We start from the raw sequence: 27,692 nt of genomic DNA, 5'->3' as shown, positions 1-27,692 counted from the left end.
TCTTTGGATCCCTAGTGATTGTTGTTGATGTATGCTTGTTGATTTGTTGTGTTGTAACAGATTTGGGAGCCTCCAATTTGGTTGTGGATGTGTGCCCCAAGAACCTTGTAAAGGCCCGGTTTCCGCCTCGAGGAAATCCCTTAGTGGAAGTGGGCTAGGCCTTCGTGGCGTTGCTCACCGGAGATCTGAGTGAAGCCTTCGTGGCTGTTGGTTTGGCTTTCGTAGCAACCACACTCCTCCAAACGTAGACGTACCTTCTTGCAAAGGAAGGGAACTACGGGAATCATCTCCGTGTCATCGCGTGCTCCACTCTCGGTTACCTCTATCCCACTCTATCTCTTATATATTGCGTAGCTATATCTTGCCTAGTTGATAACCTTGTCATATAGGTAAATTCACTTAGTTGCATATCTAGAGAATTTACTTTTTGTGTCAAGCCTAAATTGAAAAAGAACTAAAAATTGGTTAGCACCTATTCACCCCCCCTCTAGGTGCGGCATACGATCCTTTCACCAACTTCATCCTCTCTTTTGCCTTCTTGGTTCCCTCGGGCTTGTCACGGTTTCTTCCTTCTTCATCCCTATCATCCATTTTGAGCATATCCGATTTCTTCGGTGCACTCTCTTGATCCCTCAATTTCCATTTGTCAAGATGTTGGAGCAATGCCCAACAATGCTTGAATGGGAAGGATTTGCCCTTGGAACCGGCCATGTCCTTGTACCTCAAATCGGCATATTTCTCCTAAGACATGAACCAACAAGTAAATATAGCATGAACCAACAAGTAAATATAGCATGAACCAACAAGTAAATAAAGCATGATATTTGTACTCACATAATCACTCTCAACACAACCACTTAGGGGTTGATCCCTCACTTGATCCATAGCCACACTCCAAAGAGCACAAGCGGGCTTCATCAAGTCCCACCGGCCTTGAAGCGATCGGTAAGAACGAGCTCTCAATGTGGCAGTCTTGGGTTTGAGCTTGCAATACCTGTCCTCAATGCGTTGCCAATAACGTTTCCCGGTTTGATCGGTGCCGGTGACCGCATCCAAGCCCACTTGCGACCAAGCCTTCACCAAAAGGACATCCTCAACCTCCGTGTAGTTCGCCGTGCGAATTGGCCTTCGAGCACCACCTCCCGCTTCAAACATTTCCTCTCCGATCTCGGTGACATCTTCATCTTCATCTTCATCTTCCTCCTCCTCCTCCTCCTCATCCTCCTCCACACCGGCCTCCTCAACCGCCGGCTCCTCAACATGGTAGTCGAAGGAATCAAGTGGAGGATCCCCGATGTTCACCTCTGCGTTGTTGAGCAATGCACTAAATGACACGGTTGGGGCGGACATTTCATCGAGCACGTCGGTGGTGGTGGCGGTTGGCGGCGTTGGACCGGGCGTGCTCGCTGGTGGAGGTGGCCGGTCCGCCCCCTTCTTCCTCCTTGCGAGCTGCTTCTCCTTGCGCGCGGGAGCCGGCTTGGGGGCGCGGGCGGTTTCGCCGGCTTCCCATCCGGTTTGGCCTTCTTGGGGGCAGGGACGGGTGCGGGCGGCGCGGGGGGGTCGCCGGCAGGAGGTGGGTGCCCGTCCTCCTCCGTTTTTGCCCGACGTGGGTCACGGCGACCATCGCCGCCACCGCGCCATCGGTCGAGGCGCGGGGCGGGGCCGAGGCGAGCGGGCGCGTTGGGGCGGGGCCGGGCGAGGACGGCGGCGGGCGGCGCGGAGAGGGTTGCCGGGGGCTGGCCGGCCTCCATGGCCAGCAGCAGGGACGGCGGCGGGCGCCGGCGGCGCGAACGGAAGGGGCGGGGGCGGGAGCAGTTGGGAAAAATCCCTCGCGCGCGTGGGGTTTGACCGGGTGAGGGCTCGACCTAGAAATTTGCTACGAACCCTCACTGCTGCAGGTTGGGGTCCAAGTTGAGGGTTCGACACCCAATTTTTTGAGGGTTCTGAGTTTTGAGGGCTACGATCTGCGCCGTTTTTGCCTCAACCCTCAAAGCGGCGATTATTTTGAGGGTCGACCGGTTTGAGGGTTACATTAGACATGCTCTTAGAGCATCACTAGTAGTACCCCTAAACCCTCAAATCCTAAAAAATAACTGCTTTTTTACAGTTTGCGAGAGAAAAAACGCGTAGACTAGAACCCCTAAACCCTCAAAAAAATTTAGAGGTCCAACCCTCAAACACGATTTCAACCTGTAGAAGTGAGGGTGGGGGAGGCCAAACTGCACCCAACCCACACTCCTCTTCCTCGTCGCGCGGGAGGGAAATTTCCCATCCCCAACCTCCCACCCCGCGCCGCCGGCCGCGATTCCGGCCGCCGCCCGCCTCCCTCGACTCCTGGCGGCCGCCGCGAGCTCCCCGCCGCGGATCCGCGCCTCCCGCCGCCCCGCCGCCCGCCAGGCTGCCGCCGCTCGTCCGTCGCCCGCCCGCCGTCCGCCGTCGCTGCGCGCCGTCGCCCGCCTCCACCGGCCATGGCGACAGCGCCCCCGCTCCGCCTCGATCGGCGCCGCCCCTCTCCGTCCGGCCCACGGCCGGCCCCGTCGCCCCCGCCTCCGTCCGCGCCGCGCCCGACCTCCGCCGTCCCGCGCCGCCGCCGCGAGGCGCAAGTCGCCTCGACGGTGGTCGCGACGCACGTCGGAGAAAAGCGGCGTGCGCGGCCGACACGTCCGGCCGCCCCGCCCGTCGCCCGGCCCCGTCGCCCCGGCGAAGCCGCCGAGAAAGGCGCCGCCCAAACGCCCGTCGCTTGGGCCCAAGGGTGCGGCCGCCAAGCCGGCCGGGAAGAAGACAACCGCCCGGAAGAAAGCCCACTGCTCCCACGCCCGTGATCGCCGACACGCCGCCCGTCGTGCACGAGGTGCTTGATAATAATCCCGCAACATCATTCATGGGGCTTCTCCAAGACGCGGAGGTGGACATCGGGGTTGCTCCTCTCGAGTCTTTTGGGTTTGGTGGTGAGGAGGAGGAAGAGGGTGATGGCGAGGAGGAAGAGGGTGATGATGAGGAGGTGACCGAGATAGAGGAGGAGACGTTCACCTCCGTTGGCCGCTCCACCCCGTGCTCGACAAACTATACCGAGGCTGAAGATATTCTCTTGGTTCATGCTTGGGCAAATGTGGGGATGGATGCAAGCATGGGTTCTGATCAAACCGGTAAACGATATTGGCAACGCATAGAAGACACCTATTGCAAGATCAAGCCGAAGACCAGTGGGTACATCTCTCGTTCATACCGGTTGCTTCAAGGCCGATGGGAGTTGATGAAGTCGTGTTGTGCTCGTTGGAGTGCGGCAATGGACCAAGTGATGAATGCACCGCCTAGTGGATGCGTTGAGAGTGACTATGTGAGTACATATGTGCTCATTTTTTATTTTCTATGCATTGTTGGGTTCTTATGTTTGTTTACTATGCTATTGGTGGATTTGTAGGAGACAATTGTCGGTTTGAGGTACAAGGAGATGCCCGCTTCCAAGGGCAAATCATTCCCATTTAAGCATGCTTGGGCAATTCTTCAAACTTTTGACAAGTGGAAGTTGAGGGATCAAGAGACCGCACCCAAGAAGGCGGCAATGCTTAGGATGGATGATAGTGATGAGGAGGAAAGGAACTTGTGCAAGCCCGAGGGAACCAAGAAGGCAAAGCTAAGGATCAAGATGGAAGGAGAGGCGTCAAGCTTAAGAGAGAAGATGGAGCAAATGATGAAGTCTAGGGAGACATTGACAATGAAGACATTGGAGACAAAGCTTCTTATCACCGAGAAGAAGAAAGAGGTGAAGCTTGCACAAGTTGAAGCACGACGTGAACAAGCGAAGCGCAAGGCCGATATGGAGGAGAGGATGCTCAAGCTCAAGGAAGCAAAGACATGGAAAGAGATCATGGCCAAGGAGAAGGAGCACATGATGATGTGCAAAAAGGACATGGATGAAGACCAATTGGCGTGGTGGAAGGAGACCAAGGAGGACATCGCCGAGAGGAAGAGGCTACTTCGTGGTGCGTCCTCTACTCTTCGAGGTGACACTCCGATGAGTTGTGGTGGCGATGGCGGTGTGGAGAACTCCACTACCGGCGCCTATGGAGGTGCTTGAGGCGATGGCGGTGTGGAGGAGATGGCGCCGAGGTGCAACTTTTTGGTGACAGTGCCGATGAGACGTGGAAGATGATGATTTTGTGATGTAAACTATTAAACCATGCATCAATGATTTTCATTTCCTAGTTGTTTCAATGTTGTTTGTGTTTTTCTAGTGATAATTGTGATATGTCATATGACAATTAGAAGGGTTGGGGTTGGGGCAAAGACTAGAACCCTCAAACCCACTCTGTTTTTCAACCTCTAAAACTACCAAAAAAATGCTCATTCTCAACCCTTGAACTGGTTTGAGGGTTTGAGAGTTTAGGGGTACTACTAGCGATGGTCTTAGTCAGCACAGCTGAAATTGTCCTGCAGATCAAAAGCCGAGAAAATATAGGTTCTATACCGGTGAGGAGGGCTTTGAGCCCGTTCCCCAAGGCCCACAAGCAGATAAAGCCCTCCTCCCCTTCCCTGCACACCGGTGCCGTCTCTCCGGCGCCCAAGGACAAACCCTCGTCGTCACAGCACCACTCCAAACCCGAATCTCTAGGCCTGTCGTGTCATGGATTCTGGCACCAGGGAATGGGACTCCCTTTTTGGTTCGGCGGGGGGCAAAGAGCGCGGCGAACCCTAGCATCGGTCGAGAGATCTCTCACAAGCACACATAGACACATGTATTTTTACCCAGGTTTAAGTCACGATGTGCGTACCATACGTCCTGCAACTCTTCTCCATACGAATGAACTCCGGTGAGCAGATGTATAGGTACGCACGCATAGAGAGATTGACGCGTGTCTAACCCCGTTTGTTTCTCTGTGAGTATGTCAGCATTCTGAAAACCCCATCGTTGCATGTGACTATGTGAGTGTCTTGGCCTGAAAAGGAATCTCCAACAGTGAGTCATGCAAGGCAAAGAAAAAACACATCGATTCCTCCAAACCAGCATGCTTTCTTAACATATCCAACGACTGCATGTACGTAATGGAGTGGGCTCCATTAGCATGTCTACATATCCATTCCAATTTTGGATACACACGGAAGAAAAGGCACCGGAGCCTGGAGGCTCATGCTTTCACCGTACTAGATTTAGATGTGCGCCTTGGCGCACGATCCCGTGAAATTTGCGCCAATTTACATTTTGTAAAACAACAATAGAAATAAGGTCAAAAAATGATGATACGTTTTGTACTGGTTTAATATCAAACGCATCAAGATAACAAAGTTCAAATTATCTATAGACATATACTTGAGAGGTAATTATAATTCTAATAGGTTCACAATAAATATGTGCTAACTCACCCAAACTTACTAACGGGCAAAAAGTATAACATAGCTAAGCGGATCAGAAAAACTCAAAGGTTAGGCAATCAAAAGTCAGTTGGCATACAGACGCCAGAGGAAACATGAAAATATGAGCAGCTACCGGTGATCCAGTCTGAGACATAACATACATCCATAACATAAATAATGTTTTAGGTACATAAGTTTTCTATGCGAAAATAAAGCCAGGCTGCGTTATGCACATAATGCTGTAAATAATAGGGGTAGAAGTTATATGTAAAAACAACACAGAAGTTAACGTTAACCAACCGTTGCATGGAGCAAAATATAGGTGCAACTCATCACAAGTGCACTCCTTCCGGAGAACTGATCATCTTCAGTGGGGTTGAAGTTCAAGTTGTAGGAAATGTACTTATTTGCTTTCTAGATTTCCTTAGATGCTTTGAATTGTTGAATATGCATTCTTGTCAGCTCCAATAAGAACCGAGCCACGATTGTATTTGTGATCCATCTCTCCCAGATAGTCTACCTCCTCAGGCTTGCATACATCATCTCTGACATTATCTCAGAACCTGCTAAACTGCCTTATTTGCTTGTCTTTGTCATTCACTTGCTGCAGGAAACATTAAATATAGCTATGCATCTTCTTCAGCTTTTTTACTAAGTTGTTTAATCTACTGACCCGTGTCGACCACTTGCTTGAGGTGATATACATGAACAGTGTGTTTTATTAAGTCTATCGTAGCTAGAGCCCTCCATAGCTTGAGGCGACATTCTATTCAATATCCTAGATTATTGTTTGGTTCTCAGTCAGCAGCTCATATAAGAGCTCTGTGGATGGCTGGTGAAAGACTTTTGGCCAAGATTCTGATGTATCATGTGCACTGATGGATAGAATGACACAGTCACGGTCATGTTGCCATCTCGCAGTAGTTCTGCATATGTCAATCTGTGAAGTTGCAGCTCATCTAACATGGCGTCAGTCATGAATGTTGGTGGGATCTTGATGCGAGCCAATTGCATGCACCTTGTACAAATGAAATGAACAGAAATCATGAGTGATTGAAGTTCCACAGAACATCACTAAAATCTAAAATGCCCGATTAAAGTTTCTGAAGACAAAAAAAAAGTGTGATAATCAGTTCCTACAAAGCATTGATAAATCCAGCAATTGAAGCCACTCTTTGCCCAATTGAAGTCAAGTTCCAGAACATGACTGAAATCTCAAATGGCCGGTTTAAGTTTCTGAAGATAAATAACAAATAATATCAGAATCTATTTCCCAACGCGCGGATTATTTAACAAAAGCAATATGTGACTGACAATCCAGAAAGTGAGTAGTATTTTAATAGGAGAGGGGAATCAATAGAGAGTTTAGACATCATGAACTATAGGGACAACCAGAATGAATTTCCCAACATGCCGATCAAATGTCCACAATTGTCATAGCCTAGAAGCATTGATAAATATATGAAACAATGCATGATAACGACCAAGACCTCTCATCTTCAGATGATGCCATCAATGCAGTACCATGCCAAGGCATAATTTTCAGAAGAGGGAATAAGCATGAACAATTTCACTATCTAGAATGCATTGAAAAATAGGTATAAAAATGCGCGAAAAGGACTGGGGCCTCACATCTTCGGATGATATCATGAAGGCAGTAGCATGCCAAGGCAGGAAGACAAAACTTTGGTCACGGTGCATTTAAAAGAAGTGGCATTCAAGATAACTTACCTCCATGTATGGTTTCTGGTGCTTCTCATGGATGAGGCAAAGAGTGGCTTCAATTGCTGGATTGCACGGATATACAAATATTGTGCCTTTATCAATTTTTCCGGTGAGGGGAAATGATGCTGCAGTTAAACACAACCAATTATCATTATGGAACTAAAACCATACTAAACAAAAGGCATAATACCAAGCAATTTACCTTTTCTTCTTTTTGCAGCAAGGGAACAAACCTATCAGTCATAAATCATCACTCAGAAGTAACTCAGTTATTCCGCAAGACCATCAGCAAAGCTCCATATCAAGGCCATCAGGTAAACCCAGCCATAAACTCCAATTTTTATTATACCTACTTGTGTGGATAGTAAGCAAGCACATTATTAAGATCCTTATTCTGGTCTCCTCAAACCGCTGTAATGCAAGTGACTGGAATGAGATAACAGTATACCCAATAAATGGCTAACTGATCGTAGTACAATAAGATACTAATGCACCAATAGGACTTTAAACGGGAATTAACTAAAAATGCATTCACCCATCTGTCTATGAGCAAATTAGTCGCAAGAAAATGTTCTGTCAGGGAGTTATGGCTTTGTCTAATCCTACGCAAATCAAAAATACGTTGACTTGCATGGAAAAAAAAACTTCCGCAAGATTTGAAGACACCCAGCATAGCCACTTGCTCTGGTCAAAAGGAACGGATTAAAGTGATGGCTTGATTAAGCTTGGAACTGAGTCACGTTAGTGCATAATAAAGTAATGGCATTTGCATCACAGATAGCGCATGAAGGATGGAAGTATGGAACTACATCTTGATAATGCTCAGTAATAGTAACATCAAAATGCATCTCAGATCAAGAGAGACATTTCAATCTGCCGGGCGATGCATATGCATACGTCAGTGTGTCCCCATATATATTCTTGTGTTCTTGTCTCTCAGGAAATAAGAAACGATCGCCTAAATTCCAAACCAGTAATCCTCATTGTTGAGGCCGAAAAAATCAGGTTTTCTTTCACAATAAAAGGGGTGGTCCTCTCCATACCAGAGGTCACAAACAAATCCCACAGGTACAATTTATGCATTTATCTGGTTGTTTATCCCATGCAAGGTGTGGTTGACTGAAATTAATAAATTTCAGAAATAGCAAGCAGTGCATATACATGAGTGATGATCAAATAAACAATTCCTAGAATTGAACAACAAAGGTTACCATGATATTTATACCCTGCATAAGTTATCGATGCATCACGTAGGTACCAAAATCTAAAGCTAGTATCCAAAACCTTTGGGCTAGTTATCCTGCCTAATTAAGGAATTTTTTCAGACTAAACAACACCAACAAAACAAAACAAAATAATTTGATATAAGCTAGGGATATGGTACTGGAAGCTTTGGAGAAAACTAAAGACAAGCAGCTACATAGCTACCTTTTCCAAAAATTAACAAACCTTACAGATTCTTATACATGAAGAAAGGATATGTGCGGAGAGGCCATTGACTGATTAAGAAAGCTCACCTTTTAGTTGCGTTTCCAAGTGCTGGTAAATTCTTTATGCTGCTTGTCCTTCCCATTCAACCGTTTGTCCTTCTCATTGTTTGAGATAACACTCTTGAGACAGCTTCCTAGGCTTTTCATAGTTGTAAGCTTTCGATATCGCTGGCTGCTACATACCAATGGCATGTGTGGCGCAGCATTTTCCACGGCCTCGAGCCTGCCCATTTGTTGGCTGGACAATAATACACTGCCAAAATTGATGGTGAGACGGTGTGTTAGGGAGTAGAAGGTTACACTGGCCACCAGATTGCCTTGAGAAGCCACACTAGTCTTGTACTTTGGTTGAGGAGGATGCAGAGGAGACATATACAAAATCATTAAAGTTAAACCATTTTGCAATGGCTAGACACACGAAACTCGAACAACCAACACCCTGCAAGACAAAGAAGAATCAAAGCTTTCAAGTCTCCTGGGCTACTTATAAAAATATATATGATGTTTCAAAATTTAATTAGGAAACTAATTCCATAACATGTGATTAGTAATTGAATATGAGATTTCGACACTAACTTGGATTAGATTCCCTATTTGTGGTCTGACGTGCAGAACCGTGAATCTAAGAATCTCAAACAACACCAAAATCCACATTTGTGTTTTAGCTTTCAAGAAATCTGAATTAGCTTCAAATACATTTTATTTGCTTAATGACACTATAAATAGTATGTAGAAACTTTCAAAAAAGAAGGTAGAAATTAGATAACCATCACACTCTATGATTCAGACTTTAGTAAACAAAATAGAAGATGTTGCGAAACCAGCTCTCACATTTTGAAGAGCTCAAGTTTTAGATAGCTGGATATGAGGAATGAAAAACGAACTAAATTTGATAAGTAAACTCAAGAGGAGGTATCATAGAAGTACAACTGATACTGAGATGCAACCATAAGATGAACAAAAGTGAATGCAGCGACCATTAGTTCGAAAAATCAGGTTTGAAACTCCCATTAGTTGCTCTAACTGCTCTGTCCCTACATATATTTTCATACAATACTATTTAAAAAACCAAATCAGATTCAAATATTATTGTGAACTCACAGAGAAATTTAGATATGAATTAGAGCCCCTTCACTTGGAAATTCTAAAGCAACTTAAGGATTCCCACTTAAGGATTCGCACTCAACAAACAAGAATGTCTAGAGCATCATAAATGATCTACAAATATTGCACTATATAATTCCTGATGTAAAATGGACTTATTTTCTATAATCCTTTTGATTTCCAGGAGCTCATAGAAACAAAATCCTCCATCCATGACCAGAGAAAGATCATCTAGCATAGAGAAGAATTAAATTCCCCAAGCATCATATGATAAGGAGGCGTTAGGTGAAATTAAAAATATGAAACCAGCCAAGACATTCTTTCAACACGGCTCATATGATAAAAAGACCATTTTCTGAACTTTTCATAAAATAACACTTGACAGTGAAAGCGCTACCAAAGACAAAATGGTCTGTATGCCATTATGCCATACTAAATCTAGACAAAGTACAAGAGATTCTAGATAGCAACGTTGAAATTTATATAAAATTTGCTTTGCATTGTAGTTTATTAGTAACACATAAAACTGAGTTTCTTTACTGTCAGCACTAAGAGTTAACCATGGATGCATGATGAAGAGGGCCTAAACTCTTACCAATCAGTGTAACTGCAACAAAGAGGCTAAATAGTTTCATACCCTGAAGGATTGAGAAGGCCATCCACCAATAGCTTAATATTCCATTACTTTCTGGATCATACAATTGGTAGACACCACAAACCGAATGGCCAATGAGGCATTGTGCATGATGAAGTGGGTGCAAAGGAGGCCGAGCTCGATCAAATAATAAGCTAAATTGACATGCCACCACACAATGATTGATACGATATATACCTGCAGGAAGAGCATGGACATGACACACATGCTAATATTATGAATTTAAGCTATATGTAACAGCAGGAATGCAAAAGTGTGATTTTAAAGCAGAATATGAATACTTGAAAATATAACCAAAAGAATTTGGTACAAAACAATAGTTTTCTGGTGACATGCAACCAAGAATTTTGTTTCCTTATCAGAACTTACATTTACTTAGAAGAACAAAAACAACCAACAGAGCAAGAGAGCAAGATTACAGCAGACTAAACTGTGCAAGAGGTTGGAACCTTAGGCAAACAGTGCTTGGGGCCGAGGGAGCCAAAGAACCAAACTCCACGGCATCTGCTTAAATCAGTGAAGAGTGAACTTATCATCGACAACGGCACAGTAAATGAAATGAGAAGCAAGCGATGAGCCGTAAGTCACATGCAAGGGTGTTTAGGAAGGAGGTGAACATCAGCAGAGCAACGATTGCAATTCCATCGCCAGTGGTCATCTTCTCCTGCAACAGGTGGCCAGGTTCCAAGTTAAGCTGCAGGTAGCTAGAAGCAATGCAGAGATAAATATGTATAGACAGATGCTTCAGCATAGTAATATTCAGACATCAAAACACACATGTCCATTACAGTGAATGAACAACAAACGCGCAAGGGATATAGTGTCAGCTTAAAAAGGGAAAAAAATGGTAGATTCATAAAGCAACTGCTAGACAGGAATACATGATGCTAACGGGGAGTGCTAGTAGTACTTATTCAAAGGGAAAGGTATTAATCTTCAGATATAGCATGAGAGATCCAATGTTTTTTGTTGGAGCTCTTGAAGATCTTAACGGAAAAAAAAGGGGGCAGAGCACAACACACCTCCTCTAGCCGTGCTCGTCATCGAACTGCCGCCCAAATCATGGGTCGCCGCCCAAGAACCAATCTAATCCCGTGGTCCTGAACGCAGTAATTAAGTTAAGAAAAGAAAAAGAGATAAAGGAGATAGAACACATCACACAAGCTTGGAGAGGGACATGGAGATTGGGAGAAGCTCACGTTGGCCTCATTCAGCCGTGCTCATCGTCGCTCGATGGGCGTTGCCGCCCAAACCCCAAGCTGTGTCCGTGGTCTGCGCTCGATTTCACCTCTGCCATCGTGCGTCCACCAACGGCGGCTACCATCGTCCACCTGCGGCCGCCGCCCGCTGCACCTGTCCCTGCCCATATCGGCCTAATCAAACCCTGTTGAGGCATCGAGGAGCTCGCCCGGGGAGATGTGGTGTTGGCGGCGGCTCGATCTCCAGCACCGACGCCTTGTGCATCTCCACCACCACGTACAGGCTCACGGATGAGAAGAAGAGAAAGCCAGGGAAGTGGTAACGGGAGAGCAGCAACGGGATTGAGGAGGACAACTGGGAGACGGGATTGGGAGGAGTGGAGGACGACGGGATTGGGGAGAGAGGACGTGCGACGATTGGGGGCCGGCGGCTAGGGTTTCCCGATCCCCCTTCGTCTTCTTGCCAAGGGAGAGGAGGGAGGAGCAGGAGAGACGTGGTGGGATTGGGAGAGGAGGCGAAGCGTGAGGGGATTGGGCAGCGGCGGCTAGGGTTTCTAACTTGAGCTGCCGCTTTTATATGTCACAGTGAAGAAAAACGGACGACCGAAATTCGTCGCAAGGAAGATCCGATGGCTCACGTGCGAGGATCGCTGTGAGGCCCCCTATGGGGGGCATCATATATACCTTCAGATGTACGTACGCTTCCATGACTACGTACTTGCTAGTCGACGACGGCTCGGACGAGAAGCCCGTGTTAGGAATAATCACGCCTGGACACGCCAGCATGGCGTCGTGTCGTACCAGTACTGGACGGCGTATTGGAGCTTACATGCGCGGGCTTGTCGTTGGTACGTGCGTGCGCTCTCACCGGAATCGTCTTCGTCGATCGTCGTCCGACCATACTCGACGGCGTATTGGAGCTGAGCCAACAGCCCGGGATCAAGGACCGGCCGGTGGCGAGGAAGCGGAAGTATTGGGATCTATACGAGCCAGCTGACCATACATGTAGGACATGAAGAGAGCGCGAGTTTGAACCTGTGAGCTGGCCGAAAACACCTGCAGTCGGCCTCCTCGATCGGCGCCATACTCTTTCTTTTCACGCGCCAAACCAGTAGCTGGGTCAAGGTTTCCTCCAAATAAATGCACTTCGCTCGCGAAAAGATCTGGGCCCCAGCCATGCTTGCATTGAACCAGTGGCCAACCCTACAAGAAAACAAAATATACTCACAAGGAGAATCACAAGGAGGCATACAATATCTTTCTCGTCAGGAGCACACATGATGCCAGTTCAGGTCAAAAGCAGATTTCACGCCGTTTCGTCGCTGTTAGTGATGGCATAATCTCAAAGCAAATCCAAAGGTAGAGGCACTATGCGTAGCTACCCATCTGCTCACCAAATCCTGGTTCCTTCTCCGATATAGTTTTTTGCTTCTTGGGAGAGCATGCTCCCTTTCGTGGAGCTTGGGCTTCCTTTTATACTGCTAAGTGGAAACCATAGTGATGACTGCTAGTGCATAATTCATTTATAACTAGTTTCAAAGTAAGAGTATCGAGCCACGAAGAGCTAGAGTTCAGGCGATCTTAAAACATTTTATATATCGCTTTTTATTGAAGAGATTATTTAGTAATTGTTCTAAAGTCTAGGCAATGCGTAGATTGCTTGTTCACTTGCGTCCCCTACCTGGCGTGCTAGATGTCATGTCTTGGATTCCAACACCGGGGAATGCGACTACCCTTTTGGTACGGCGAGGGCGAAGAGCCTGGCAAGCCCTAGGGTCCACCGAGAGAAGCACTTAGAGACACAGCCACACAGGTATTTTTACCCACGTTCAAGTCTATTTTTGTTATTGCGTTTTTTCATTTTTTTCTATTTCTGCTGGTTCGGTTTTTTCCTGAACTTCTTTATCTTTTGAACTTTTTTTCGAGTTTGAATATTTTTCAGTTTTGAATAATTTTAAATTTGAACATTTTTTCAAAATTTCAAAACTTGAACATTTTTCAAATTTGAATATTTTTTCAAATTTTAAAAATTTGAGCATTTTTCTGGTTTGAACACTTTTTAGATTTGAACATTTTCTCAATTTTTCAAAACTTTCATTTTAAATTGATTTTTTAAAAATATGAACTGTTTAAAGTTTAATATTTTTAGATTTAAACATTTTTAAATTTGAACGAAAATAAAACACAAGAAAGAAACTTACCTGTTATTGGGCCGCATTGAGGCGGCCCATGAAACGGCTGCGCTTGAGCGGCGCGGCGCTCGGTCACGCTGAAACTTACCTGTTATCGGGCCGCATTGATGCCCGTTCCTGAAGGCCCACAAACAGAGAGGACCCTCCTCCCCTTCCCTGCAGACCGGTGCCGTCTCTCCGGCGCCCAAGGACAAACCCTCGCCGTCACAGCACCACTTCACCGGCGGCAGCTGTTCCGCACGACGGCAGCGGAGGCTATGGCGGACGCAACTTCCCCTCGCCTCGACGAAGACGAAACCTTCGGCCGCGACTTCAACGCCTCGCCCTCCCGCAGCGCCGCGCCCGCCCGCTCCGGTCTCTCCCCTCTGCCCTTTCAATCCCTTCCGCTCGCCGCCTTAGCTTTTGTTAGCCGCCGAGCTTTGGCTTCTGCGTAACTCACCCGGTTCATATGGCGCTTTTGCTGCTGCAGGCGAGAAGAGGCCGTTCGGGGATCTGGATGAAGATGAAGACGACGTCTTCGCTTCCAAGAAGGTACTTGCTCTAGTTTCCTCTTTTGATATCCAATACAAAGTCTCTTTTTTTCCTTTGGCCGCTGCAGCAATTCGTGGCAAATTTTATTTACCGGAGACACTCCCTATTATACCGTGCTGAATTACGATTACCACTACGGTTTCGCAATAATGCAACATGCTTAGCACTTTGGTCTTGGTGAAGTTGTTTCTATCCTGAATGCATGGCGCGATGAACGATATACTATGAATGTTTTCACATGGAATTGTAATTGTGGGATTAAGGTACCAGATGGTTATTATAGGATGATGGGAAGATGCAGGAAGAAATTAGTCCTCTGGAACACAGTTCTTGCTTACCTAATAGTCCTATAAGTTTGAACGCAGATTTCGTGCTCCCGAGCTCCAGTGCTCCTGGTTAGTTCAAAAAATTCAAAACCATATTTGTGAGTCTTCAAAAAAATTGAAAAAAATATTCGGATGTAGTTCATGAATTATCCCACAAACGTGTAAAATATCAATTCCAAATACTTTGTATTCTGAGCTGTAAAAAAATAACAAAAATGTAGATCTGTAGAAATATGTTTCAAATCCCCAAATTTTATCAGATTTTTCATTTTTGTGTAGCCCACAATACAAAGAATTTCAAGTCACGATTTTACATGCTTGTGGGATACAACACTAACTATGTGCAGAATTATTTTCAGATTTTTTTAAAACTTATAAACCATGATTTTAAATTTATTTGAACGACGAGAGCACTGGTGCTCAGGAGCAAATGATACTTTCCGTATAAGTTTCGCGAATTTCATCCAACAAGAACTTTGCTTAAGACAGCAAGTTGTGTGCAGGGAAAGAAGGTGGAGGAGAGCGCACCAGGTGCTGCCACAGGAATGATTCTGTCTCTTCGGGAAAGGTGCATTGCATTGCATTTATCATATATATATACCCTTTTGATCTATTGATTTCCATATTGTCAATTGTCAACTTGCGACTGAATTCTCTCTCTGCTTTTCAAGTTTGCAGAGCTGCAAAGAAAATCTTGAAACAAACCAGGTGTGTAGTTAGTCCCTGTTCTTTCGTGTTTTCATTTTGTTGGTAAAGGATAGTTATGCTAAGCTGAATACCTACTATGTTAGTGACTCCAAGTACTCTGTTATGCCTCATTCTGGTATAAATAAGCATCGATCGCATGTAATCAGATTTACTGTAATTGGTAAGCAAGTATTGCCGGATATATACTGTCGTCCTTTTAGGCCAAACCTTGTCCTCTCGCAAAGTGCAATTTGGAACTTTTGGATGCTTAATCATATGAAAACGCATAAACTAATAAGATTAGCATACGACTTGTCTGAACTTCAAATCAAATCTAGAAAATTGAGAAATATAAAGGCAAGTCACAACTAATAGTACACCAATGGACATATAATTTATCTTGAAAAATTGAGTAGCATGATCAAATGTTGTCACTGAAATGTGGAGATTTACTTTCAATAACCCTGTCTGCAGTTTTGTTCCAGCAATAGATTTTCACTCTATTCCAGTGTAATGATCCAAAATGTCATGAGCAGTAATTTTTGAAATGCTGCATTTTTATGCATCACAGGTGGAACTGGAAGCTGCTAAATCGGAAATTCAGAAGTGGCATTCAGCATTTCAGAACATTCCAGCTGTACCTGCAGGAACCAATCCAGGTTGGCAAGTTAAATCCAAGTCCTTCCTATTTCTGGTAATGGCTGAACAAATAATATATAATTATAAATACAGAGCCTGTTTCAGTGGTTACTTACCTAAGTAACTTGAAGTCGTCAGAGGAGTCACTGAAGGAGCAGGTTGGTTCTTTTGGCATGCTTGTAAAACTGGTGTAGTACTTATGCTTTGCATCAGTTTGACTGTTCATTAATGCTCAGCTGGAGAAAGCAAAGAAAAGAGAGGCTGCTTTTATTGTAACATTTGCAAAACGAGAACAAGAGATTGCAGAATTAAAGGTACTCGCTGAGAGCCTCCTTCTACAGTGAGAAATATTTTGATTTTGATTAGTCTGAACAGTATTTTGTAACTAATCAATTTCTATCATCCGTCTAGTTGTGCTGATTGTTGGTTATGTTTTTCCTTTGAGCTTGCAGTCTGCAGTTAGGGATTTGAAAACACAGTTGAGGCCACCGTCAATGCAGGTATAATGCGGCCCATGATATTTGTTCTGCACTTCTGACAATTTATTGTGCATTCAAAGTTTTAATTCCTACCGTTTCTCGAAAGTTACTTGTGTGAGGTGTGTAGGTGGAATTACTGCAAAATGTGAACTGTAAAAGAAGACTTCAGTAGCTAAAATCGTCTATGTAGAACCTCACCATGATTGCTTTCTGCATACTGTAATGTGTAAATCCTACTAATTAGTATGGACTTGTTACAAGCAAACCCTTGGCATCAATACTGTACCTGATAATGATTACCTAATTTACTTTAACAGGCAAAGTGATGGCAGTACATGTTAACTATGTTAGAAAAAACTCATAATATCTGTTTCTTGTCGAAAGGTGTACACATTCTTTCATCTTGTGCTTACCTTTCCCTTCTGTTTGATATACTAAGCCTCCATGATCTGCAGTAGTCAACCCTTATCTGTAGTTCTATACCAATTCCACTGATCCACATATTGTAGAGGGAGTTAGCATGAATGAAGGGATGACACGGGTGATGAGGCAAGTGACAACCTGTACTATGCAACCATGTTAAGTGTACCTTGCAGGTGCAATTTAGTCGAAAGTAAACCCAGGTTGATTTCTCATGTTCTTTTGTATGCTCTGCAAGGAGGGCAGTGAGCAGTCTGGTCATTGTTTTACAACATACAAGAGATCTGGTTTATGTTTTTTTTTCTTTTTTCGAGAAAACGCAAAGGACCTTTGTGCTTCATATCATTGAAAAGAGAGAGTTTAGGTTACAAGTCCCCTAAGGGATGCAGGTACAAAAGAGAAAAAAAATGCCTAGTGCACATCCCAGCTGGTTGGCAGCACAGCCCGTAGGCCGAGCGCCCCTGCCCTAGCCCAATCGGTAGCTTCCTCGTTGATCTTCATAAGAAGAGCCTGCGTCGACGGACGAGCCCTGTTGAAGACACAATCGTTTCTGTGTTTCCAGAGCATCCAAGGAATCAGCAGGGTGGCTGATGCAAAACCCTTGCGCAGCGGCTTCGGAAGGACCGACCTCGTCTCGGTGAACCAATATGGTATTTTATATTGCATATAATATTTAAAAAAGATAAGTTGCGGGGCATGGCGTTTTGGCACACGGGTCCAAATAGTCCTGATATCTGGACCAACCAATATGTATAGGGATGTGTGTCAGAATGATTTCGAAAAGAGATACGGTTGGCATGTAAAGCTGTTAAATCGACCAGAGTATTGCGCATTGAATTCGCTTGGCCCACGTGAGGATGCAGTGCGCGTGTGTACGTGATGGAACTCTCGTGAGGGTTAACAGGGAGTCCATCCCCGGAGTCGACACCGCTCGCCGCAGTCGAGTCTGACATTGTCGCTCGCAAGGACGTGGTGACGGCGCCAGGCCGTCAATCCTGGTGCAACTTCCGCTTTGTCTAGAAGTATGGCGCCGAGGCCATCGCCGTCAGCGTGGAGGATCACGGTCGGCCTCGCCACCAGGGGCGCCGTCAACAGCATGTTCGTGCTCGGCCTCCACGCGACCACGCCTTCTGCGCTTCTCGGTTTTCCTCCCCTTCCTCGTCCTCGAGATCGGCAAGGCTCCAATACGAAGTGTGCCGAGCGCTGCGCACGGACGGCGAGGTGGAGGCCGTCAGGTTCACGATAGTGGCGAAGGGAGGATGCCGGTGGTTCTCTGGAAGCGGTCGCCGGTGTCGCTACAGTTCCGGCGCATGTGGCCAAACTACGAGATGGCCGCCATGGATCTGCTTGAGGCGAGAGAAGTGCAGCAAATGACTGGGATGATTGGGGTACTCGAGGCTCGGTGGGGCCACTCGGTCCAGGACGTGGGGTTTCCGTTTGTACCGCTCCATCTTAAACAGCAACAAACGCATTAAATGCAGACTGACTGTGGGCCTTGTCACTGTTCCTAATTCATGCTACCGATGGAACACAATCGAATACAGCTAGCATCACAGATCTCAGAGAAACTGGGCGGTATAGATACCGGGAGCATCTGGACCCCAGTTCAATTACGAATTTCCATAAGTTGCGGCGATAATAAATTGCATCCTCTCCAATTCGAAAGGTTATCTTATAGGTAAACAGGACAGCTACTGAGTGACTGAGTCAGTACATAGGTTCAAATGAGAGAATATGTTGATTCTTCTTCCTTGATTGCCCTACTAACATACATGCCCGACATAAGCTTTGTTTAATGATTAAGGAACGTGAGATGCTCTGAACTCTGAAGACTGGTGCCTTGTCATCTATTCTAGCTTTCCCCATGTATATATTCTTTAAAAATTGAGTGGAAATACCTTACATTCTGAGTGGATATCTTCTCCTTCATACCGTGCCAATGATATGCCAATTTAGTTTGGACTCCACACACAGTAGGATTAGCTTCTCCCAAAAGCTTGTTTTCTTAGAGAAGTAATGGGCAAGGGGCTCTTGGGATAGGAACAGGCTTAGGTACTGTCTGTAATGAAAGAACTACTCGGCAAATTCACAGGAGGGATTGGGATAATATTACCACATGAAAAATGTGGCCTTAAGCTTCCTGAGAAGGCATAGTGGCTAGTAGTTCACCCTGTATGGGCCCCTTAAACTTCGGCTAGATCTTAAATGAATCTTAATAATGCAGTGACCCTATGTTGTTACACTGAACTGCTTATTTACTTGCCTTATTCTGAATGCTTTAACAGACGAGGCGATTATTGCTTGACCCAGCAATTCACGAGGAATTTACACGGTTAAAGGTCAGTGAGTTCCCTTCAATCAGACAATTCTTTTTTGCATTATATGAGTATGCACCAGAATGTTAAGAAGTGGAAAACCACTTCGGATAGCACTCTTCTGATGCTCCTTTGCACTATTTTTAGAATTTTAGTCAAACGTGTAAATTTCTCAAATAGGCAGTGAGACAGATTTTGCATGTCTTCTGTTGAATCAATGTTTATAATCCTCTTAAGCAAGTTTGACAGACAGGAAGCCCATCATTGCCATCATATTGCTCATAGCTGTCACAAAGATTGTTTTATTATGCCTTATAAGTGCAAATTATAGAAGGTATAAGAAAATATGTACAATTCAAGCATAGTATTATTTGGTGTACCATGCATGCTGATAACACCTTGAGAATTATAACTTCGAAATTGTGTTTTACTAGTGTCCAAGGAAAGCTATAACTTACCTTGGCTGGCATTTCCTATTTTTGTCCAGAATCTTGCAGAAGAAAAGGAGAAGAAAATAAAAGAGCTACAGGACAATGTTGCTGCTGTCAATTTTACTCCATCCAGCAAGCATGGGAAAATGCTAATGGCCAAGTGTAGAACACTGCAAGAGGAAAATGAAGAGATTGGGGCGATGGCTTCTGAAGGAAAAGTGAGTCTTCCAACAGATGTCGGAGGTTTAAATATGCTTCCAAATTGTTTGTGCTTTTGAAAGAATAAAATCATTGGTTTTTCTTTGAACAACCAACATATTAGAGCAGAAATTCAGTGCCATGTTAGTTTTGCCAGAATTAGTTCTAACGGAACTATCTTTTGTACAGATCCATGAACTTGGAATGAAAATCGCAGTTCTGAAGACCCAGAACAATGAGCTAAGGAATCAGTTCGATGGTACGTGTCAAGTTACATCCAAGTGAAAATAATAGTGAAGAACCAATATTTGTGTTTGTTAGTTATTTTTGTTAAATCTGATGTATATGGCCGAATAATCATATGTATTGTGTACATTGCAGAATAGAAATTTCTTAACTCCTTAATCATATGGCTGAGTTTATAGTTATGCTAACATTTATCTGCTTAACCTTTTTTTCTTTTGTTCTCAGCGTTGTACAAGCACATGGATGGCTTAACAAATGATGTCGAGAGGTCAAATGAAATGGTAGGATTCATCGTTCATGTCGCTACTACTAAACTACCTGCTGTTTTTTTTTCTCTGCTAAGCCATTCGAACTGTCAACTGTTGCTAGGTGTCCATCCTGCAAGAGGAGTTAGAAGCTAGAGATGTAGAGCTGACAAGACTGAAGGAGATGCTTTCCCAGAAAGGGGCAACTGAGGACACACCAGCTGAAGAAATAAACGAAGCTGCAGATGATATGAACGCTACTACTTCTGACCCGCAGCCGATTAAACTAGAGGCCTAAGGCTGCAAAAACAGTTTTCTAGTGTAACCTGGGTTTCCTGAGAAATCCAGCTACACTCTGTATGGCTCGATGTAACGTTCTGTATCACAGGTGCTAAATTATACGGTTTTATGCAAAAGTACAATTTATCTCCTTTATCTATTGTTGATTTCCGTTGCATGTTTAATCTTAGAGCATCCCCACTCGTTTGGGCTCCCCACGCCCAAATCCGGCGAAATTTAGCGCCGGATGGATGTAGTTTTTGGCCTGGGGAGGCCCATTTTCCCAGCCGCGAGCCCATGGACGCGCACCCACCGCGTGCATAGCGACGGCGTAGTCACCGGGAAGGGCAATCGTCGGAGTTCCCTCGACGCATTGAACCGTCGCGAAGTGGACTGGAGAGCCGGAACGACTCGTCGGGAACGGTCGAAGTGGCCTCGATGCGAGAACCGCCGTAATGGAGCACGAACTCCGGGGAAGAGCAACCGGCGCTCTCTGTCGTCGAGAGACCTACATATACGGTTTTCGACGGGCGACGCCATTCATCTGTTCTCTCGTCACCATCCTCCGTCAACCATGAGCGATATCTCTTGGCCATCGGACACCGACAGCGAGGAAGCCGCACGGATGGCGCCATTGGTGGGATCCGGTGCATCGTCCGGCAGAAGGACGATTCCCCCCCCGCCGGCCAGCGAGGACGAGTTGGACGACGAGGAGGAGGACGAAGAGGCCGTGGAGCAGGCCGAGGAAGAGGCCGAGGAAGAGGAGGAGGAGCAGGAGCAGGAGGAGGAGCAGGAGGAGGAGGACGAAGAAGCTGATGAGGACGACGACGAGGACTCAACTTCCTCCGACGAGGAGGTGGCGAGCCGGAAGCGTCGCCGCGACGACGATGAGGCGGGGCCTTCTAAGAAGAAGAAGAAGTAGTTTAGTTTTAAAGTTTTTATATGTAATTCTTATGTTTATTCGAATTATATTCGAAATATATATATAATCTATCTATGTTGCACCAATTGAGAGTTCAAAGCTTTCGTTCGACGAGGGTTTTGCCGTAGATCGGGAAGACGAGGGTTTTGCCGTAGATCGGGAAGACGAGGGTTTTGCCGTAGATCGGAGGCCATTGTCGCCGACAAGTTGGGGCCACGCGCGCTTTCGCTTCGTCCGGAGTCCCCGAGCGCTCCCCGGGGGTCCGGGGATGTCGTGGGATCGCCGGATGGATTTAGGCCCAAATCCGGACGAAAACGAGGAACCGGGGGCGCGACTGGGCCGAATTACGCCGTCCGGATGGAAAAAACGCTCGCCGGGGGCCTGTTCGGGGGGACGAGTGGAGATGCTCTTAGAAGCATTTGCTAAGCTATCATCCGGACGGATGTGGCAAATGTTTCCTTGCTAAATCTGTCATACAAATCTGTATTCTCTCGTGTCCTATGGATTGGTATCCTAGCAGAACCAGCAACGTGCGTATCCCTGTGATGTGAACGACCTTGGTTCGTGTATGCTTCAGTGTCCTCCCGTGCGTTTTCCCCTCGACAAGGTAGCTCCAGAGTCCAGAGGTAATGTTAGGTAAGAAATAGGTCGATAATACTGCAATCCACTCCCAAAACGGAAACTCGCTTTAGCACGGTAGGTCTCTCGTGTTAGAATTATTCCGTCCTGTATTCAGCACAGCTAGCTTAATTATGCTGCTATAAATATACACGTGTAATTCCCCCTGAAATCAGGCAGATCGATCCTCGTGCAACAAAAACTTCTGGTCGGTTGACTAGCTAGCTTTGTCTACGTTCGTCGTCGGGACAAACAGGTCGACCATGGGAGCACTATGCAGCTCTTTGGGGTTGACAACACGACGGTCCTACGACCTACTGCCGCCGGAACTCCTGGACCTCGTCATAGCCGGGCTCCCCGACCCCGCCGACCGGGCCCGCGCCCGCGCCGTCTGCCGCTCGTGGCACTCCGCCGTGCGCCGCCGCGGCACCCAGCCATGGCGGCTGCCTAGCACGATGTCGATGTGCGCCATTGACCGCCCACTAGTAGGAAAACCCTTATAGGCAAAAGCTTAGTTCTGTGGCGCACCACTAAAAATGCGCCTACGTAAAGCGTTTTGTGGCGCACCAAGCAAGGTGCGCCACGAAATAGCTTAATTTTGTGGCGCAGCAGCCGACCATGCGCCACAAAAACTTGGCGGGCCCCACAACCTGTCACCCCCAATTATCGGTGTACGTATTTACGTGGCGCACGCGGTGCGCTGCGCCACGAAATTATCGTTTACGTGGCGCACTTTCTTTGGTGCGCCACGAAGTATTTGATTCTGTGGCGCACTTGTTCTGGTGCGCCACGTAACTAAGGGAACTTAGCTATATCATCCCGTGCCCTCCCCGCCCACGCTGTTCACCTCCGATCCGTACCGCGCGCCTCTCCCTCTCCCTCTCCTCACCGCGCGCCGCCATGGTCGTCGCCATCGCCGTCGCCGTCGCCGCCGCCTTCCTACGCGAGGGCCGCCTGCCGCCACGCTCCTCCCATCCCCGCCACCTGCGGCACAAGCTGCCGCTACGGCGAGGAGGGGCCGCCGCGAGGAGGGGCCGCCGTCGCGTCAAGGTGGAGGAGCCGCCGCGACCTCCACCCTTGCCGTCGTCGTCGGTGAGCTCCTCCACAACTGTTGTTGTCGTCGGTGAGCTCCCTCCCTCTTCCTCCCCTCCCCTCCCTCTTCCTCCCCCGCGCGAGCACAACGTGCTCGACGAAATGCTCGCTCTGGATGTATTGCTGCTGTTGCTCTGGATGCATTGCCCCTAATCGTTTTGCTTCATATGGTGTTCATATGCATTGCTGCTGCTGCTAGTGATGCTTATTGGAGTGTTCTATATGTTGTTCTGAACTGTACAATGTGACAATGAAATTGTTCGAACCGTACACTGTATATGGTGTTCATATGCATTGTTGCTGCTGCTAGTGATGCTTATAGAAAGATGTGACAATGAAATTGTCTATGCTTATAGAAATTGGAGTGTTCTATATGCTTATAGAAATTGTCTATGCCTCTGCCTCGCCTCTCTGTACTTGTTCTATAAATCCTTGTCCGAACCTGTACAAGGTAATGAAGACTTGCTCACTTGGTATTGCTTGCTAGTTGGACATTTGGTTGGTTTTGATGCTACTTTGGTTCATTTAAATGCATGAAATGCTACTATGGTATGCTCTTTGTGGTATCCTCTGGATCATTTGCAATAGTCTGGTGCCTTTGTTAATTATGCATTTCATTTATCTGGTTAGTTTAACTTGATTGATTAGATAAATGAGATGAACTGCTGAGCAGTAATGATCTCATGGATGGACTGGATGTAGCTAGAGGGTTGCCAATCATTGATTGGGTACCCTAGCTCATGCTGAGCCCTATTGGGTTATGATGCAGTGGCTTAGTGAATGTTCCTATGGGTTTGAGGTAGCCCTGACAGCCTTTATGTTGTCCAAGGGTGGCTCCCTTTCTTTGTGGCTGTTGTTGTGACTCTCTCATGCTATCTGGTTGATCCATGACTAGATTACCGGTAGCTTTTGCTGTTGAAAACAAAATAGACATTTAAATGTCTATATTACGATGGTATAACTAGTTGTGTGGTGCTAGGTGAGTTTGGATGGCTAGTTAGGGATTAATCCATGTTGGATTTCTCTGGTAGTGTCACCATACTGACATACCAATGTTCCCTTGGTGATTTCCTTCTGGCTGATCTTCAGTTTGCTTCCACCAAATGGCTTAGTAGCCAGATGATGATACAAACTGGGTATTCTACCCATTTTGGCCTGGCAAGCATGTGGTGACTCACCGGCTGTGTGTCTTTGTTGGGCATGCACACCTTTGCACAGTGAGCTGTTTGGCTGCATCTGCCCCATGCTATATATGTGTATTTGACCATGCTTATGATGGATTTCTTTTAAGGACTCTAGCTAGATTAGAGGGGAAAAAGTTGCTGCTTTGTTGCCTATGATAATGGATCATAAAATGTTTCCCTTTGTCCCCTGGTTGCCTCCTTAATTGATGCCTTATGATCCAAATTACTATATTATTGGATTGAGTGATATGGCTACTGCTTGTTTGCTCTCCAAATTACCAAGTGATGAATATATAATCCCTTTGGAGCATCTGCCCCATGCTATATATGTGTATTTGACCATGCTTATGATGGATTTCTTTTAAGGACTCTAGCTAGATTAGAGGGGAAAAAGTTGCTGCTTTGTTGCCTATGATAATGGATCATCAAATGTTTCCCTTTGTCCCTGGTTGCCTCCTTAATTGATGCCTTATGATCCAAATGACCCAAGTCCCTTGCATGATCCCATTTGTCCCTAATGTTGCTTAAGATGAATAAATTCCCTCTAATCACCATTTGGAGATCAAGACTAGTTCTTGATTTCCATTAGCTAGACTCCAATATTAAAAATGTCTCCCAAATATGGAGACAAGCATTTTAACATTACCCCAAGTGATTTACTTGTCGATGATTAGATGGTTGGTCGATCACTCGTACACTCGGGGGTGGAGCAAGTGAGGCTTGGTGTGATGGCACAAATATCAATATCTTGTGCATCCTACCTGGCCTCACTTACTCCATCCCTGGATGTTAATATTTGTTTCGACCAACAAAGTATGAGGCATTCCATTTAGTTGATACCACTTGGCTCTTTCTTCCATTTTAGTGCCGATGATTAGAATGTTCGGTCAATCAGACACTCCGGGTGTCGCTAGTGAGCCTGGTGTGATGGCACAAATATCAATCTCTTGTGCATCCTACAGCCTCACTAACGCCATCCCGGGATGTTCATATTTGTTTCGACCAACAAAGTATGAGGCATTCCATTTAGTTCATACTAGCTACTTCTTAATTGCATTGGCCTTTCTTCCATTCTAGCTAGTGCCGATGATTAAATTGTTTGGTCACTTGTACACTCTGGGGTGGGGCCAGTGAGCCTGGTGCGATGGCACAAATATCAATCTCTTGTGCATCCTACCTGGCCTCACTGATCCCATCCCGGAATGTTAATATTTCTTTCGACCAACAAAGTATGAGGCATATGATATCTAGTTGAGATACCACTTGGCTCTTTCTTCCATTTTAGTGCCGATGATTAGAATGTTTGGTCACCTATACGCCGCAATATACTTTGTAGACGAGCTCCCCTTTCCCTAGCCGCCGTTCCGTGAACGAGTCCTTGACGAGACAACAACGCCGACATGCCTCTCCGGCGCAGCACCACTTTTCTTCTCTCGCCGTCCAGTACGTGAACGAGTCCTTAATGCGAAGACGGTGCCAGCCTCCCTAGCATCATGCCGACCCCTGTTGTCGTGCTTCAGGCCGTGTCGATCAGTGGACACACGGTTTGAAGCGCGGCAACACGGCCCGGCATAATGCTGGGCAGGCCGGCACGGTCTTTGCATCAAGGACTCGTTCACGTACTGGACAGCGAGGGACTGGCGTGGTTCTGCGCCGGAGATGCAGATCGGCGTTGTTGTGTCGTCAAGCACCCGTTGACGGAACGCCAACCGGGGAAAGGGGCCCTTCTGCAAAGTATACGGCGGTGTATACTGCAACTATGGTTTCTGACCATAGTATTTGTGTTGACCAACAATGTATGAGGCACTTATTCCATTTTGTCATTCCATTTGATTTTAGTTATTCAAAATGCCGATGATTAAAATGTTTGGTCACCGTACACTTGGGGGTGGCGTAAGTGAGCTGGTAAGATAGCACAAATATCAATCTCTTGTGCATCCTACCTGGCCTCGCTTACCCCATCCCTAAATGTTAATATTTGTGTTGACCAACAATGTATGAGGCACTTATTCCATTTTGTCATTCCATTTGCTTTGAGATTTTCAAAATGCCGATGATTAAAATGTTTGGTCACCGTACACTTGGGGGTGGCGTAAGTGAGCCTGGTAAGATAGCACAAATATCAATCTCTTGTGCATCGGACTTGGTCTCACTAACGCCATCTCTAAATGTTAATATTTGTGTTGACCAACAATGTATGAGGCACTTATTCCATTTTGTCATTCCATTTGCTTTGAGATTTTCAAAATGCCGATGATTAAAATGTTTGGTCACCGTACACTCGGGGGCGGCGTAAGTGAGCCTGGTAAGATAGCACAAATATCAATCTCTTGTGCATCGGACTTGGTCTCACTTACACCGTCCCTGAATGTTAATATTTGTGTTGACCAACAATGTATGAGGCATTTATTCTATTTCTCTTGTGCATCGGACTTGTTGGTCTCACTTTCTTCCATTTTCATCATAGTAGGAACTGGATGAAGGACCCCGATGCAAGCGAGCCTGGTGGGTAGAGATGACGGAGCAAAGGAGGAACCGGATGAAGACTACTTTGTATCTTGAAATTGTGAATTTTGTATGAATTAAGAGTTGTATGCAAAACATTTGACACTTGCCACTATATATGTATCTCGATCGGGTTCTAAGTAATGTGATGATGATGTCTATGTTATATCTGTGCAATGTACATGATATTTATATTATATCTGAATGTTGCTGTATATAACCTGTGTATCTGTATTGCTGTCTATAAACTGCATGTGTATAGCAGGCAGAACAAAATCGTGTATAATACAAGCAAATTCTGTGGCGCACTAAAAACCAATTCTGTGGCGCACGCGTTTCTGTGGCGCACCTAAGAACAAGTGCGCCACAGAAACCTTAATTCTGTGGCGCACGGGAAGGTGCGCCACAGAAACCTTATTTTTGTGGCGACGTTTCTGTGGCGCAGCTCCCATGCGCCACAGAATCCATTTTTGGTGCGCCACTGATGAGGCTTTTCCTACTAGTGGCCCCCCTTCCTGGCCCCGCGGCGGCGCCGTTATCTTTGGCTCCTCCGATGACTGGCTCGCCGTTCGAGTAGGCAAGGAGCGCGGCAAGTTTTTCTTGTACAATCCCTTCCTCACCAAAAGCGTGCCGCTGCCCGAGCTGGAGGCCGTCATCGGCCACGACAAACCTGCCATCTACAAGTTCCTCATGCGCTCCGGCGCCGACGACCTCATCGCCGTCATCGCCAACAACAGGAGGTATGCCTTCATGGTGCTCCGCCCGGGGAAGGGCGTGTGGCTGCCGCCGCCACGGACGCGCCCCTACGTCGACATCGTCGACTTCGCTTTCCTCCAAGGGAAGCTCTTCGCCATCACC

General features: G+C 46.1%; 3 protein-coding genes across 25 annotated transcripts; 1 reads left to right on the top strand and 2 right to left on the bottom strand.

Annotated features, from left to right (window-relative positions):
* Positions 1-387: 387 nt before the first annotated feature.
* Positions 388-1,662, bottom strand: LOC127312962 (uncharacterized). The gene is made up of 2 exons (XM_051343511.2): positions 835-1,662; positions 388-741 (listed from the first exon to the last, which is right to left on the bottom strand). The coding sequence occupies exons 1-2, from the start codon at positions 1,348-1,350 to the stop codon at positions 466-468; spliced, it is 792 nt and encodes a 263-aa protein (XP_051199471.1). The 5' UTR covers positions 1,351-1,662; the 3' UTR covers positions 388-465.
* A 3,836-nt stretch (positions 1,663-5,498) lies between these two features.
* LOC127316978 (uncharacterized) lies at positions 5,499-12,091 on the bottom strand. Of its 23 annotated transcripts, none has more exons than XM_071824558.1 (10): positions 11,526-12,091; positions 11,349-11,426; positions 10,776-10,990; positions 10,309-10,503; positions 8,595-9,006; positions 7,431-7,488; positions 7,280-7,351; positions 7,084-7,202; positions 6,493-6,588; positions 5,499-6,370 (listed from the first exon to the last, which is right to left on the bottom strand). In XM_071824558.1, the coding sequence occupies exons 7-10, from the start codon at positions 7,319-7,321 to the stop codon at positions 6,154-6,156; spliced, it is 474 nt and encodes a 157-aa protein (XP_071680659.1). In that variant the 5' UTR covers positions 7,322-7,351; positions 7,431-7,488; positions 8,595-9,006; positions 10,309-10,503; positions 10,776-10,990; positions 11,349-11,426; positions 11,526-12,091; the 3' UTR covers positions 5,499-6,153. The 23 variants fall into 23 exon arrangements, 19 of the variants coding, with proteins under 19 accessions (XP_071680659.1, XP_071680655.1, XP_071680664.1 ...); XM_071824554.1 differs by having other exon boundaries at positions 7,280-7,488; positions 8,595-8,790; positions 8,868-9,006; XM_071824563.1 differs by having other exon boundaries at positions 7,280-7,488; positions 10,758-10,830; positions 10,915-10,990.
* A 1,750-nt stretch (positions 12,092-13,841) lies between these two features.
* On the top strand, positions 13,842-20,669 carry LOC127316979 (FKBP12-interacting protein of 37 kDa). The gene is made up of 13 exons (XM_051347484.2): positions 13,842-14,071; positions 14,187-14,248; positions 15,078-15,142; positions 15,246-15,282; positions 15,833-15,920; positions 15,994-16,058; positions 16,137-16,214; positions 16,353-16,400; positions 19,085-19,138; positions 19,602-19,763; positions 19,933-20,002; positions 20,215-20,270; positions 20,359-20,669. Exons 1-13 carry the CDS (start codon positions 13,975-13,977, stop codon positions 20,530-20,532), a joined length of 1,056 nt encoding a protein of 351 aa, XP_051203444.1. The 5' UTR covers positions 13,842-13,974; the 3' UTR covers positions 20,533-20,669.
* The last annotated feature ends 7,023 nt before the right edge of the window (positions 20,670-27,692 follow it).

Source organism: Lolium perenne, chromosome 7 (genome assembly GCF_019359855.2).
Source record: "Lolium perenne isolate Kyuss_39 chromosome 7, Kyuss_2.0, whole genome shotgun sequence".
Lineage (NCBI taxonomy): Eukaryota > Viridiplantae > Streptophyta > Magnoliopsida > Poales > Poaceae > Lolium > Lolium perenne.
The sequence above is the reverse complement of the archived record's forward strand: the minus strand, read 5'-3'. Positions and strand labels throughout refer to the sequence as shown.